Source organism: Siniperca chuatsi, linkage group LG1 (assembly GCF_020085105.1).
Source record: "Siniperca chuatsi isolate FFG_IHB_CAS linkage group LG1, ASM2008510v1, whole genome shotgun sequence".
NCBI lineage: Eukaryota > Metazoa > Chordata > Actinopteri > Centrarchiformes > Sinipercidae > Siniperca > Siniperca chuatsi.
The window spans coordinates 21,860,238-21,877,324 of record NC_058042.1 but is presented as its reverse complement, the minus strand read 5'-3'; the positions used below and the strand labels follow the sequence as shown (position 1 = coordinate 21,877,324).

The 17,087-nt window shown below is 39.3% G+C and overlaps 1 protein-coding gene across 1 annotated transcript in view; it reads right to left on the bottom strand.

Annotated features, from left to right (window-relative positions):
* Positions 1–1,049: 1,049 nt before the first annotated feature.
* The window catches only part of smyd3 (SET and MYND domain containing 3), a 75,345-nt gene continuing 59,307 nt past the window's right edge, over positions 1,050–17,087 (bottom strand). The window contains exons 7-12 of the mRNA XM_044190199.1: positions 13,289–13,391; positions 12,437–12,547; positions 9,866–9,953; positions 8,729–8,903; positions 1,563–1,671; positions 1,050–1,425 (exon numbers count right to left, since the gene is read on the bottom strand). Of these exons, the coding sequence (XP_044046134.1) occupies positions 1,309–1,425; positions 1,563–1,671; positions 8,729–8,903; positions 9,866–9,953; positions 12,437–12,547; positions 13,289–13,391 (703 nt within the window). The 3' untranslated portion in view covers positions 1,050–1,308. The remainder of the gene's footprint in view (positions 1,426–1,562; positions 1,672–8,728; positions 8,904–9,865; positions 9,954–12,436; positions 12,548–13,288; positions 13,392–17,087) is intronic.

Here is a 17,087-nt window from a genome sequence, read left to right as displayed (position 1 = left end):
CCCCCCGGCTGCACCTGAGATCCTGTCCATGAAAATCACAAACAGAATAGGTGGCAACGGATAACCCTGGTGGAGCCCAACACCCACTGAAAACGGGTTTGACTTCCTGCCGAGAATACACACACATATCGGGGTAAAAAAATAGAACTGGTTGTTTCTGCAATTCTGTGATTATATTAAGATTTTATGCTGAACATAAGTGTATAGTTCACTGTTGACTAATCCAGGATGGATGAAGGCTTTGGGGTTTCTAACATGTCGGCTATTCCAGTACTGAGAGAGCAAAAAGTGTCAGAAAAGAAAAACCTTTTATTTGTGACCTTAAAGGAAACATTATCACTCTAATTCTCCCATAACTCATAGAAGCGTGCACACACACACACACACACACACACACACACACACACTTCCCATGTTAATCCCAAAATTTTACCGTTTGCAAACTGATGACAGCATTTCCTGTGTGAGAAACACATTACCACATTCCATCACAGACACACTCTGGGATTAACTTGGAAGTCACACACTGACAGAGTAACACACAACATGGATTAACATGGGAAGTGTGTGTGATGGATATGTAAAGAGGAAAGATGAATGTTTTGAAAACCTGACTTTACTAAAACAACACACACGCATGCACGCACGCACACACTCATCTCTCATCTAGATGGTATGCGCAGATTAAACACAGGAGACAAAGGCCTACAGGTCCCCATTCTCTCTCTCTCTCTCTTTCTCTCTCTCACACACACAGACTGCTTACTTTGTATGTCAATAAACTTTAACAGAGCAAAATGGATAATGTTTTTATGAATCTTTAGCTACGGATTAACCAAACCAGATACATTGTGTTAATTAGTGAGTAGTAGTTGTATTTTTGGACTTTGGACAGAGCCAGGCTAGCTGTTTCCCCCTACTTTCAGTCTCTACAGCATGCTAAACTTGGCTAATCGCCTCCTAGCTCTAGTGCCACAGTAATGCACAGACATGAGATTCATATTTGTTTTCTTATCTCAAGCTTGAAAAGAAAGCCGGCAAGCACGCCATGAAGTTGACAATTGTGTTTTTTAGTGAAATGTCTTAACAACTGTTGGATGGATTACCATTAAATTTGCTACACACATTCATCTCCCATTTATATTTCTCCACTTTTTGTTCATACTACAAATCTCATAAATTTGATGGCTGGGACTGGCGAATACACTAATAACATTAAGACTATAAGAAACTAAGAGAGAAAGTGAAATTAGTCCATTAATTTACATGTACAAGAGTACAGTATCAGGTTTTTTTTGTGGCTGTGTCTTAGTGACTGCTGGATGACTGTTGAACCATCTCAGTGCGACATTCCTCTATCTTCATCAATAGATCAGTGGTCAAGGGGTGATCGTCACCGTGGGTCAGCTTTATGATTTGATAGGCCTGCGAAAGGAGAAATTAACATGCTGCTATAAACTCGGTGAGTAAAATGTTATAACTGATAGGAATGATGGACAAAACAATGAAAATAAGATCATGTGCTTGTACTGTAGCAATTGTCAGTATTTGATCCCTCACACCTGTTTGAATGTGTCCAAAGCATCCTCAATATGTTCCAGGTAATGTTGCAGCTTTCCGACTCTCATCAGCTGGACTCCATGGACCGGATGGGGATCAGGGTAGTATTGTCTTTAGAAAGGAGAGAGAAAAAATATTGTGTTGTTCTTTTGTGCTATTTGCTGAAAAATGCTACATACTGTTAATAAAATTACTGTTTTTCTAAGCTCATAGAGGAGCAGTTAATACTTCCTCTTATCTAAAAATGTTTGTAAAACTTCATAACTTGCTTAGTTTAATGGCTCTAATGCATAATCTATCCATCGATCCATTCATTTTCATTGGGTGTCAGCAGGCTGAGCAAGGTAGCCCAGACATCCTTTCCCCCAGCCCATCTTCCAGCTCCTCCTGGAAGATCCATCATGACTTTCTGCCAAAAATGCAGAAACAGCTCTCCCTCTGGTTATACACAGCTGGATGGCTTCTATCAACAGTCCTGTCACCCCATATTCCCATAGTACCCACCACAAGACACCCAGAGGGACACAATAAAAAACATGTAGGCTGGATGGCCAAACTCCCATCACCCCTCTGGCATCCTTGTAGGAGTAAAAAGCTGGGCCAATGTTGCATGACCAAAATGGATTCCACATTACTCCTCATGAATCTGAGGTTCAACAATCGCCCTCAGTCTCCTTTCAGCTTTCCCAAGGAGGCTGAGCAGTGTGTGTGCCCCGGTAATTGGAGCACACTCTCTGGTCCCATTTTTTAAATGTGGGGACCACCACAGGCACTGTCCTTGAACTCCACATGACATGAAAATGACGAGATGACATTTTGGAATGAGGATCAGCAGTTAAGATTTTACTCTGTGCAGCTTTATAAGGAAGTTATCTGACTGAATAATTTGAAACCATGCATACTATACTTGTGTAACACTGACTAGTGAGTAATTGTTGATATCTTTAAGCAAATCATTCATTGCATAATGAAGTTCGATCCAAGTTTCCTTTTAAATGGAAGTGTACACTAGAAGTGCCAACAATTTGAAAAATACGCACATTACCATTCGCTTTAATTTGTCAGTTTGTCACTGTGAAGCCTGAGGCGATCCACTTACATTCACAGCACGGACATCAGACAACCAGACAGATGATTAAATGGACAAGAATAATAAAATATGCTTTGCCAGTCAGTGTCTGTATAAATGTGTGGTGCATATACAAGTAGGAGTGTGTGAGAAAGAGGAATTGTCTTAACAGCAGCAAGAAAAAAGAGATTATTTAAGTATGAGGTGTGCATTATGCATGCCTCTGTTTTTGTTGTCTGACTATACCTGCCTGAACATGGGTCTATCTGCATGTGTGTATGTTTTGTATGTTTGTGTGTGTGAGTTCCCATTTCTCGACATTATTTGACATCGTAGCTCTTTCATTCACAGACAAGAACAACTAATACTGCACATATTCCCATGAAAAATGCACAAAACAAACATGTAGACAGACACATACTGTGTATATAATCATACCACTTGCATGTACTGTACACATACAAATACAAATGTGCTCAGAAAAGCACGTACACAGTGTATCTGTGCACTGCGTATTTATGCATGAATATACTGTTTATTATCCACAAAACAAACCTGTGCACTCTGTCACCTCTCAGTGAAAAAGATACAGAAAGAGCGACTGTTGCTTGACATCTTTTGATGCCAAGGTTTTGATCAGTAATGTGTATCCATGGTGATAGAGCCAGAGTTCTGACAATGATTTTGACATTACACACACACACACACACACACACACTGGAAAACATTTCTATCTGATCTGTCTTTAATCTATTTAGCCAGTTTGAAATTTGTTCATCTAAAATGCAAATAATTACGTGATAACTGAATTTGTATCCATTTGTATGCACACTTGCATGCAAATGGATTAGCATTGATGCTTAATGATACACAATGACGTTTAATGACCTTTGTACACACAGTACACCCCACATACATGTATTAACACACATGCTTTCAAGAGATGGTTCTCTCTCTCTCTCTCGCTCTCTTTCTCTCTCACACACACACACAAAGAACTGGGACATTCCCTGTCCTGTAAAGATAAATACACACCAGGGACTCTTAGGAAGCAGCTTTGTTGTTGGTAAACACTGGAGTTCTCAAAACACTCATTTACCCAACTCTACTTGTCATTTATCCTCTTTTCTTTTCCATCCCTCTCCGTCCTTTTCCTATTTCACATCTCCTTTGCTCTGCTTCTTCCTGTTTATATTTGTGCTTTTTGCCCCGCTAGCTGCAGGGATTAAAGTTAGTGATGTCGGTCGGTCAGTTCCTTCTCTCCTCTGCTGCACATTCATTCCTCACCTCCACTCTACCTCTGCTGCCCTCTTAAGTCCTCCCTCTTCTTCCTGTTCTCTCTCTTGGTTTTCTCTTGACTACACATACAAAATGTTTTTATTTTTTTATTTTATATAACTGCTGTAAGACGACATTTAAATGCTTGCTGACAAAGCACATAGAGACACAAACCCTTCTCCATTTAAATTTCTTGTCTGGCTCATTCTCTCTCTCTGTCACTCACACACACACACAAACAAAAAGAGCTATAAGTAAACACAGACACGAATACACGCATGCACACCAGCATTAATGTATGAGCATGCAAGCACACAAAGATAAAGTCAATTTGAATCCACTTCACCCTCTATAACCTGGTGTATTTGCCAGATTTCACTTCTCTCCAGAGTAAACAAACCACAAGAGGGTTCAATATGCTCTCAATTCAGTCACATGTAAATAAAAAAACGGCACTGCATCTGCTATTAACAGAACATTCATCTTAATTATTTCTTTATGGACTGAAAATAGCAACTTTCTTAAGCCAAATGTTTTTCACTCTTTGATTTAAAAGGAAAATCTGTTTTCTGAAGCAAGTGAAGTTAATGAACTTGTAGTGGCCACAGCCAGAGTCATTTAAAACTCTATCGCTTCTTTGATAATTTTCCTAATGATAATAGGCCGTTTTTTTCACACCTTCAAGCCTAACTGAATTACAAACTGACAAGCCCACCAATTACAGAGGTAGTCCCCGATCCTGTGGTTAAAATTTAATCATTAAACAGGAAGTTCAAAGACTAAACCAACATTAGTCCCCTGTGAATAATAACAAGTTACAATATTGATTTAATTACCAAGCCAGTGATTCAAGCTGCCATGACATGCAAACACACACGTCAACACCACACTCAACACCACACTCCAATTATATTTCTTTGCATATAGAACCACGCAGCAATTCAAATAATTTCATTAATTTGCTGTCTCCTGAAATCACATCTCCCCTCCTTTTTACCCAAAACTGGTAAACTGGTGGGAAATACGGTCTTGTCGTATGCAGCTAGTTAGAAAGCCATAGCTCTCGGCTATGAGTAAGAAAAGGGGCAAGAAGGAGAAATTAATAGTTGTGGAAAAGTGTAGCATTTCCAGGCAAATGCAGTGGAACTAACGAGGCTCTTATTTGGAACAAAAGATCCACGGCCTGCTGTTACTGAGTGGGAAACATGAATTATCTTACTAAGTAGAAAACCGAAGGAGAATGAAAATGTGGAGGAAAGATTAGCTGTGAGTATTCTCCTTAATTGTATTTTGTTTTCTGTCCAATGCAACTGTAATTTCAATTCTACATTTCCATAGGTTAGCAAAATTAGCACGGGCATGCATCTGGTACTAAAAAAAGAGCAATTAAATAAGCTATAAAACCCAATTTAACTATCTAGCCAAACCTTCTTTCGGAGGAACATTATCTGTTGCTGGAATCCAGATAAAAGCGCTTACATTACAGGAGAGTCTCTCGAGCCACTAGGTAACGACACCGCGGTAACAGTGGCTCCCAACCTTTGTGGCTTGCTTATTGCTAAGCAATGCGTGCTCACGACCTCTTGAGTATACCTTCTTTTCCTCAACTTGTATTCTTCTACTTCATTCAGAGATTTCCCCAAAATACTTTTGTCTCCACCAGATATGGGAAAAACTGTTCTGTAATGGTGCTGGTTTTAAAAGACTTTATATTTCATATGCTACCACCAACAGATCCATGAAGACTGACAACGTGGGTGAACTTCACTGGTCTACCGAGGCCACTGTCGATGCAGAAATCTTATGCAAGAGATTTGTCTCTATAAAAATGCTGAATGTTATTGCAAAATGGTACATCTAGAGAGAGAAGTCCTTGCTGGTTTATTCAAAGGGACCAAAACCAGTAAATGAATGAAGCTGTCAATCACTGAGAAAGTTTTAGCTGTTATTCTCTATTATTGCTGCCCTGCAAATCTCAATGGGATGTCACATCTTCTCTGTTTGAGCGGTTAACCACAGAAATTAGGAAAAAAACAAAACTAGGCAACAAAATGCATCCAGAGAAGCTGTTAGAGGGTTTCAGGCTGGAGCTTTACTTTATGTGCATTCACGAATTCATGAATGTGTGTGTATGTGCGTGTGTGAGCATGTCTATAGCAGTAAACTATGTGCAGCATGGAGACATTCAATAAGCCTGGCGTGTACAGCCTGCAGCAGGTGTGCATTAATCGCACACAGGCGCAGGGAAAAACCCTCTCTATACATCACAAACTGAATAGAAAAATGTAAAAAAGACGTGCAAAGAGAGTGAAAGAAGAAAGGAATACAGAATGAGGGGAAGGACAGGGGGAAGAGAGAGACAGAGAACTCCTGCAGCTATCTTTCTTCCCTGGCATCTGAAGAGCCCAGAGGAAGATAAGAGATGAATATAGAAGATCCTCCTCCCACTCTATCTATCTCTATCTCTCACTTTCTTCTCCTGAATGCTTTTTTCTCCTTCTCTTTCATTCTTTTTCTTTCATAGTTGTCTCCCCAGTGCATTCCTCTAGTCCTTTTTGTCCATTTCCCTCATTTTATTCCTAACTTTTTTCTGTTTTCCTATTTTACATAACTTTTCTCCCCTCTTCCTTGAGATTCTGTCACCTTCATTTCACTTCCTTTATTTTTGCCTGCTATTCTTCCCTCCTCTTTTCTCTCTCAGGTTGTACTCCTCTGCCCCTCTCTCATTTATCACTTCTCACCTGCTTACATCCCCTCTCTCACTTCCATCTTCACCTAACCCCTATCTCTGCTCTCTCCCTAAAACTCCCACAACCATCCCTCACTTTGGTTTCGTGTCTGCTTCCTTGAAACACATTTTTCTCAGTTTCTTTCAGCTGACACCAATCTCTCCATCCCCTTCTCCTCATCACCATCTCTTTCTTTTCTTCTGCTCTGTGTCTGCTTATTTATTGATGGCCTGCATTACTGCTTCTCTCCTGTGGATATGTTGTTCTGTGTGTGTGTGAGAGCACGGCTCTGCGGCTAGAGCACAAGATCGATTAGCCTTGCACACACACACACACACACACACACACACACACAAAAGGAGGTAAGGATGTGTGAGGGCTTGAGGTCCTCATCCAGAAGCAAATTAAAACTGTTGATGCAATTTACTGTAATCTGACATGTAGATCGAACTAAAACTTTGGATTTATTAGAAGTCCACAATCTGTTTTTTTCAGCAATTTCCCCCTTTATTAGGAGAAGTACTTTTATTAAGAGATTTTTATGTCTGCTAATTATGTGTCCTCTTGTTGTCTCCCTTTCATGTACTCCTGTTCCCATGTATTTTCTTGTCTTCTTTTCCTTTGTACTTTTTTCTTTGCTGCACACTATGTGCTCAACTCTTCTCTTCTCTCTATTTATACATCTGCTCTCTTTGTAACGTCACCACTTCTCCTTGAATTTCTCCTCTCTACTGTTTTCTTGCTTTTTTGCCACATCATAATCAAATCTTGTACTTTTAAATACAAAATATTTTAGGTCCAAACTTCAACTAATTTAGGCAAAACAAATGATGTTAGTTTGTGAGCCCAGATATGACATTGCATCTAGGGATTTGATGAAATAGAACTGGGAAGTTGGCTAAAGTATAAAGCTCAATTTAAAGATTACTTTATTACTTTATGGATTATATTTAACACATGATGCCTGTTCACAAAACATGATGATTAGAAACCAACAACTCCAATGCAACAAGCAACAACCAAAAGCACAGATTTAAAATGTCTCAAACATCTAATCTCCAATTTGTCAAAGTGAATTACTACAGTGGCCCAGAGAGCTCAATGCACTGAAACACTTTTAGTGTGCAGTTGTAGTTGCTTGAGTTTCCTGTATTTGCATTTCTTGTGTTGTCAAATTACTGAATGTGTTTCTCAATTTGCTTTTTGCTTGCTTTTTTTTTTCAAAATGTGACATAAGTGTCGCCATTGTGGTGGAGATGTTTTACTTATTTTCTTGTGTTTTGCACATTTTCATGTATATTCTAAAGTTGCAATGCATTGAGCTCTCTCAGTCACCACTGATTATAATGATCAATCCTGAAATTTTCTTTCAATCTTTTCCCCTCTATTATGGCTGCTTTATACTAACTTTTTAAAGCAACCCTGTTGAGCTTTCCCCTCCACAGGGATAACAGAAGGAAATCCTCGTCTCCTTTATCGGGTCCAAGAGTCAAATCCAGCACATTGGGAAATCTCCTCAGTGTTGAGTCTTTCAACACTCATCACTGCTTTCAGTGCTCATTCAATCTCAAAAACAAGCAAAGGATCCATTTTATGTTATCTTAAAAGATCACTTTGATATACCAAGTTTTCCATCATTTAACCCGGGTAATCTGTCTGAGAATCTCCTTCTCTCAAGCTCCATCGTTAAAAACCGATGGAGTTTGTTCTAAAATAACATAAAATGTCGTCTGGAAGCCTTGTGACGACTGTGAAGGCATCAGGATTGAGTAGCAGCCCAAACCTCTAATGTAATAACTTTGAAGTAATAATCCACATTGGTAAAGACAGTTGTGCAAGTCTGCCTTAACTAAGGGGGTTGCACTTTGGATGCACTCTGGATAAGTTACTCTTGTCCTTTTCCTCACATTGCTTTCCATACTAGAATCAGGAAGGAGAAAGTCCCTCAATCCAAACGCATATCCAGATTTAAAGGCAGAGGAAGTTTTTTTCCCCTTTAAATCTGAGAACATATAAGCCATCCATGGGTGAAACTTCCCCATACGGCAATGTCCTACCTCAGACACACACACAAACACACACAGTTACTCACCTGTAAACTGGAAGTGTTTTCTCCCCATATCCCACAGCTTCCTCCCAGTGTCCCAGGTGAATGGAGGCATCTAGAGCCATGTCTGTCATCCTGAGTTTATACAGATTTTCATCAGGCATGTCACCACCAACAGTTGATAACAGATGACTACAGCGCTCTAGTAGTGTTTGCCAATCTGGAGGGTCACTTAAGGAAAAGCAACGTTTATACTGGATGCCCCAAAAATGTAAAAATTAAAGCTGCACACTCATACCTCCTAAGGGAAATGCTTAGTATTTATGAAGAATATATGCATTATACTGCATTACATTCATAATCCAATTTGGCTTTGATTTGTTCGCTGTTCCATGCACTTCGATGGGAATAATTGTCTGTAGAGTATAAAGTATAAAGACTCTACTAAAAGTGTTAGGCTTTGAGGATTATGTTTAGATATCTACTTATTTAATGTCTGTCATTTTCCCTCCATTCTGTTGTTTCATAATTAAAGTTGTTAAAGGCCAGATTTATGTACATGAAAGCACAGCAGAAATTTGCACTGCATCTCAAACCGCATATAATTTGAGTCTAATTTACTTCTATAAATCAGGTCCTGAGTCTCAACTTCCATCCAATGTCTGGGCTTACCCCTGAGTAGAATCACTGATACTTCTAGACAAATCTGCTGTTGTACATTTGCAGTTGTGATCCAGGACCGTAGTGAGTGAACTCCTAAAATCTGCTCCAGAGTATCACTCAAACACCTTTCACACTTATAACTTGTGTATTTGCATATAAATTAATTAATTCATTGATTGTACTTTGTTGGTAACTTGATTTATATATACCACCTAACATAAACCACCTACAGTAACTGTTGACTTATGCATTTGTGTGTTTGTGAAGCTACATTCAATGCAGCAGTAAAACCGTGCGTTCTGATTATTTCAAAGCAGTCTATTAGAATAAAAGCATGTCAGCCATCGAGACCTGAATCTCTGAAATGTGTAACATTTCTATCAGTCACAACACAGTGCTTATGAAATGATGGCAGTGGAGAGACCCCTGCTTATTTAATCATCATCCCACAATACAGTTACACATGATGGATGATGACAATGCTTAGTGTGCACTGGCTTAGTGCATCTTGGAGGATACCCGACTCTGCTTTCAGTCCTTCCAGTCTGGGTAGAGTCTCCTTCATCAGACGCCATGTTGATTCTTCCCCTGACAGCATGAGTCCATCCTGGGAAAGAGAGGACTACCTGAACATCCACACTGACTGAGTAGACATTAATGTCTGAACAAACACACTCATGTTCATACTTGACCTGCATGCAGGCACACACACAGGTACACACACAGCACCATTATGACGAGTGGTTGGAGTGAGCATCAAAAACAGAATAGAGTGTTTATTAAAATTCTATTGCGAATACCCAAGTGTTAAAAATTCCTGCCTGCACTTTGTCTATCTCATGTCAGCTGACTGACAGCTGATGGCAAGATGTTGCTTACGTGGTGATTCAAAAGAACTCCCATCTTGCAAGTGTTTTAAGTGTCAGTGTAATTTGCAATCTTGTTTGGCCAGGAAGGAAAGGGTTAGGAAATAGACAAAGGGAAAGAGACAAATGAGAGGAGACAAGGAAAAGGCAATGGGTGGTCTATGGGAAATAAAGCACTAAAACGTGCTCTGATGGTACATGTTGGGCAAAAAGATTGTATGTGCCATTGTACCACACACACACCCACACACGCACACGCACACAGAAACAGAAACAGCGATGCACAAAAAACAGCACCAGATCAACACCGCCTGTATAGGAATTGTAAAGTCAAGAAGCAAAGGTGATTTAAAAAAAGAGATTGTGGCTTCATCTGAATGCTCTGGTTAGTGATCACAGTCTGGTTTAGAGCCAAAATAATACTTAAACCAGACACTAAATTTTAGGTGAAGACGTTCACATGCAATAGTATTTATTAATAAAAACCCTTTTTCTTGTTTCATGTACATATTAACACATGCATCACGCACACACACACATATGTGCAGACAGAGAAAAACAACACACAAACACCATCTTATGGGTTTGATGTCAACAGTCATCTGTCGCCATGACAACTTTGGGTCACAACCCAGCAGCACTGCCATCATCATCATTTTAAGATTAAAGAGAAAGAGGGGGAACAACAGGAAGTGTGTGTGCTGAATAAAATGAATGCTATTGTCCCAGAGAATCAACTGAGTGCTCTCTCTTACCTTATCTCAAACACACACAGGCACACACCCACACATTTTCGAGTGCTGCTGTGTTGTGGTAGAGCAAGACCAAAGTGTCATAGACGGCATATGGAGAACAAAGCTAGAGGCAGAAGTGAAGGAAGAGAAAAAATAGAAGGAGAGAGAGAGAAATGAAAACATACGGCTTGAGAGAGACACAGTGAGATGCTGGAACGGAAAGATTGAGTGTATTAAGATGGATGGAAAAGAAAATTGCAGCTGAAAGACAAGATCATTTTTCTCATTTTTCAGTTGGTGGTCAGAGGGGGAGACAAGGGCAGAGAGAGAGCGAGAGAGAGAGAGGGAGAGAGAGAAAGAGAAAGAGAGAGGAAGAGGAGGACAGCAGCAGATAAGAATGTGAGAGGGAAGGAGGAAAAAGGAGGAGAGTACAGGAAAAGGTGCACTGTAACACGTTATGCACAGATGACTAAGCTAAGTAACAACGGCATGGCTGAAGTGTGTGTGTGTGTGTGTGTGTGTGTGTGTGTGTGTGTGTGTGTGTGTGTGTGTGTGAGAGAGAGAGGACACATGCATGCATGTTTGAACTTCTGGTCTTACGAAAACCACAAGTTTTACACATTTCAAGCAAGAATGTTTTTTGCAAAGTTAAAAAATTAAGAAATTTGGGTTAGGTTTCGATTACAGAAGAACTTCATACAGACAAAAGTACACGGGTGTGTGTGAGTGTGTGTTTGTGTAACTTGTTACTTAATGGCTACATTCACCTGCAAACTAGTGATCCAATTATAGGCTTAGGCAGTTATGCATGAGAATCAGTTAAGATAAGTAGAGTACTTTAATCTGATTATTGAGGGAATTTTAGCAATTTAAACTTCTCTGCAAGAGTTTTTATTGGAGTTTGTCATGGCCACATACCAGTGACACACTGCAATCCAGCTGCTTGACTGCACATGTCAAAAAGCTTTTCTTTTGGCAAAGTAAGCTGCTCCACTGTGTCACTTCTATTATTTCATCATGTACAAACACTCTCTAGGTTAATAACAAAGTTCCTGTCTGTGCTGTCAGTGATGCCAGCAGACCAAGTGATGCATCTACTTCTGGAAAGATATCTTTGTACTATGTTCAGGCTACAGTATAAACAATATCTCAAAGCAGTGTACAGTGTATATGAAAGTGTATACCTGTAGAATGAAGAGAGAAAGGTCAGGTATGATGTGGAATACCTGCAGTTAACATAATTTGGAGAGGTGTCTTCAGACTTTTCTGGACTGTGTTAACAGGGAAACAGGTGCTTTTATAAGAAACATCCTAATTGGATAAATGCCTCACGCTGAGTATTGCCCCTAGTTGGATCATTATGTACATGTAAATGTAGCCACTGACATAGTTTTTATGTTTGTATTTGGGAATTAATGACAATTGTGCAGATATTCGAAACCTTGAAAAATCTGCAGTGAATGTGACAATGTAATTTGTGTGTGTCTTACTTTGTCTTGAGAGTCACATCGTTGGCAGTGGCAGGTAAAATGGTACTGGTCCTCCAGCTGTCTCCGTCGATCTTCAGTCAATGACAACGTCTCGATGTAACTTATAGTTAGCTGAAAACAGAGACAACAGTTTAGTTTGAGATGGAATTTATTTGTTTATATTTTACTTACTATTATTTTACTGTCTTTTGGCTATATTACTTTGCTATATTTGTTTTACTACAGATCAGAGTTAAATGCAGTTCAATGCAGGTAGATAAATTATTTGGAATTTGAATTGCGTAGAATATGCGCAGACACAGAGTAGAGTATGGTGGAAAGAGATACTGTAAGGGTAAAGTGTGTGTGTGTGTATATATATATGTGTGTGTGTGTGTGGGTGGGTGGGTGTATCCTCCAGATGGCATGGATGCATCTCATTACATATAGTCAGGAGAGATGGTGAAGTATGGAAAATGAGGGAAGCCACTGCCAAGTTAGGAGGTATCATCCTACTTGTGTTGCAGTGATATTTCACTTGGCGACAATTTTGAGGACTACTTTAATAACATTAAGTTCATTGTACCTCCATCAACATGTATTATTACTTATACAATACAACTCAGACAATAACCACAGTGATGTTATGTCCATGGAAAATAGTTTCACATGATGTATTACTCAAAACGGCCTTAGGCATTGGTTCCTCTATCAATAACAACAGCGAATAAAAAACATTCAATAAATATTGCTCATAAAGAACGTGAACATAAAAGCAGAGGCAACATCACAGTCGATAAAACAGAGTCATATTCCTTGTTGTTAATGTTGCGAAGATGCAGTGTGAGTATTTTTTCCCCGTCTTGTGCATACCTCCTCTTCAGGGTTGATATCCCGAACAGCTCTTAGCTGCAGTTTTGTTCCCTCAAACACCATCACACAGTTTGGCCTACAGTCATGGTTTAGCAGGGTTAAACTGGGAGAGAGCAAACAGGAGAGAGAGAGAGAGAGAGAGAGAGAGAGAGAGAGAGAGAGAGAGAAACAGTGGGTGGGAGGAGGAAGAGTGAAGGTAAAAGAGAAAGAGAGGAGAAGAAATAGAACAGTGAGATGGGAAGAATGAAGCAAAGACAAGAAGGTAGAGAGACAATGGAGAGGAGAAATAGAGAGACAGAAAAAAACACATGTTGAGTGACACATCTCCCTCAAGATTACCATCCATCTATCAGTTTTAGCTTTAGCTTAGTGACAGCTGTGGGATACCAATATACTTTTATCCCTGTATCCAAGGTGCTGTTAGGGGTTGAATATCATCCGACTTCTCATAATGTGAATCCTGCACATGTAAGTTAAGGCTGAGTGCTCAAATGAACCAAACACTGAGACAAAGTTGCACTCACATGAACACACATAAACACAGATAATTCCCTGCACGGTATGACAAAATGAGTACTCTGCTTCTGTCATAACAAATGTCACTCTTCATTTCTTTCTGTCGGTCTATCGGCCCCTCTCTCTCTCAGACACACATACACAAATAAATCAGGAAACCGATGGGTAGTCCACTTCTGTCACAACAAAGGGTTTTGACTAATTTCCCCAAATTTATTATAGATACAACCAATCCTCCTACTCATACACATGCATAATGACTAACAGTGTCAGCTTCAAAACACTGATATGATTGTTTTTATTTAGATTTTGATTGAATACATGAATATTACCAGTATTATATTATTGGGTTTTATTAAAATCATAATGAAACGGCATTTTGACACAATGTTAGATCATAATGACATAAGAAAATTGTTGGGGCAGCTTTAGAAAGTGTTAAGTAATAAAGATATTGGTAAGGGAGATTTCATTTGTCAAATTCTGTTTTTTATCAGCTAAAATATTTATATACACCTGCTGGCACAACATGACTTAACGAGTAGTAATACATTATAATTATATGATTTTCAATGAATGATGTCTTTGACTTATAGTACTATAAAAATAGTTCCCAGTGTATTCGGTAGACTAAACATTAGTAACACTTCTTCAACAGCACAACAAACTTGCCTCCAACAGCCTCCAAAAGGATCAAAAGTTGAATCAAAACCTCTCTAAAACAGTTTCAACATAAACTGAACATTACAACCTTCATGAGGGAGGATTTACTGCAGGACTGTTGTATTAGACTGAATTAGTTTAAGCTCGGTGTGACAACTGAGTGTGTTAGTGTGTCTTATAATTGTTGTCTTATATGTAGCCTATACTGTAAAAAAGACCAAAATACTTCAAAACTAAGTGCATGTAATTATACTGAATTTCCCATGATGAGACTGTAATTGTTGTGAAAGTTGTGGTTTGAAAAAAAAAAAAGTATTTTAAGACCTCCCCGACCCATAAAAAGCCATTTACTGTCACTGCACACATGGCTGAGAAAAAATACTGAAGAGGTTTGTCTGTTTTTATGACCCCCTCCATTACTGCTGCTCTCGTTTATCATATTCATAGAGCAAAACAATGGGTGTAAGAGATAAAGACTGTGTGTGTGTGTGTGTGTGTGTGTGTGTGTGTGTGTGTGTGTGTGTGTGTGTGTGTGTGTGTGTGTGTGTGTGTGTGTGTGTTGAGCCTTTGTAAAACCATCAGTAACCCCCTGGCTTTGTTCTACATTGGAGAAGTTGCAGGTTGAATATCAAGTAGAAATCAAGCCCTCCAAACAATGCTTTTATCTGATGGAGAGAAGCTCATTAGCATACTAATTAGATTAATTAACTAAACTGCATCTCACATTAACAATATCTGTCACAGTAACTGAAACTAACTGTTGCTTTACATAGCGGGAGCAAAATATCACATGGGCGTGAGGGTAGAGACAGTACAGGACTATTAATTGATATTCAATGAGAGAAAGGGCGTAATACCTTCTTCTCTTTGTTAATGTTTCCTGCATCTTTATTTTTGAGAAATTCTCTCGCTTTGTTGTGCAGAAGTAGTTCACTATTGCACTAATCCAGCAGATATCAATTAAATGGCACTAAAAATTACAGCTGCATATAGTGCAAAACTTTTACGTGACACGTACAGAAATTACAGAACTTAAATAACAAGTTGAATCAGAATCAACTGCAATCAAGGTATGACAAGTGATTTGAATACATCTGCTACAGAAGGAGTTTAACTGTTGATCAGTGGATCACAATCACATCTGCTGTGATTCAATGATGTAAGAAAGGAAAAAAATGTTTAAAAGTCTAAAAGTCTTTATACATTTTATAGGAACTGCAAAAAGATAACTTGATTTAAAGTGACTTAACACTTACAATATTATTCTGTATTCTGGGACAACACAGGTATGAGCATTATTTATTTAGTTACAGTAAAGAAGATCAATACTGCTATCAATACTATTAATCTGAAAATGCTGATGACAGATATTCAATATACTGATATTCAGTATAAAAAATGAAAATGAATAACCAGAGCTGTGTTTCAGAGGACATCATTTTGTAATACCTCTGGAACTGCATTTAAACCACAGTGTAACAGTCTCCAGTGCAGCTGAGACTAATAAAACTCTATTAGTTGAGACAAATGCTTTTGTATGACACCTTTGAATGGTGTGCAACCCATAAACACCTCTCAGGTCAGTCCATCTCTTCTTCCTGTTTTAATGTCAGTGTATCTCTGAGGATTTGGCTGCGACTCCACATGGGTTTATGTTACTCTGAGCTGATATGAAGTACAACGTCAGGGTAGATTACAGCAAGTGAACAAATGTCTTTGTTATCAATCCAGCTGTGAATCATTTTGCTCCTGATAAACAGCTCAGAGGATGGGATTTTCCATCATATTTTCAATAGGCCAATTAGCAGAGACCAAGAGACGGACAGAGACAAGGATGCGCTTAATGGAGACAGAGAGGAAAATGAGAAAGTCAGCAAATGAAAAACATACAGTAGAGAGAAAAATGAACAGAAAGCGATGGGGTGAACAGAGGTGTAGCCTCACCAGAGTAATCTCCCACTCTTCAGCAAACCCTGTGGTTGCTAGGCAACCCAAAATATGAATAGGCAGGGGACCATCCTGCGAACGGGCCCATCATTTATGGATGAGTTACGACACAAATCGCAGACACACACTGACACATACACACATGGTTTGGCTGAGCTTTGGTAAAGCCACTGTGACCATCTGACATCTCAACACAGGCAAGATAAACTGGCTGAGATACCTGCAGTGTGTGTTGTGTGTGTGTGTGTGTGTGTATGTGAGTGCTTGTGTAGCAACTCTAACAACATGTGCAACAACGGGCCAAATCCCACCCTATTCACCCAGGACTCAATACAGGGATTACAGTGCATACCGCCTGGCTCTCTCTCTCTCTCTGTGTGTGTGTGTGTGTGTGTGTGTGTGTGTGTGAGTTTCACTCCCACATGCCAGACAAGAATCACATATCAGTTGGAGTCAAACCTCGTATTTCTCCATGCGTTCTTGCCGTCTTCCCCAACAGCGTTATAATATTCTGTCAACATTCATTTTCAGGTTTTGCCTCACAACAAAAATTCACTTATTCTCTTTTCTTCCTCGTACTTCAAAGAACTGTCAGGAAAATAGCGAGAGGAGTGGGGAGGGCTTTGAGAGTGAGCGGATAAAGGATGGGTGGGGTTGGTTGGGGTGTGGTGAT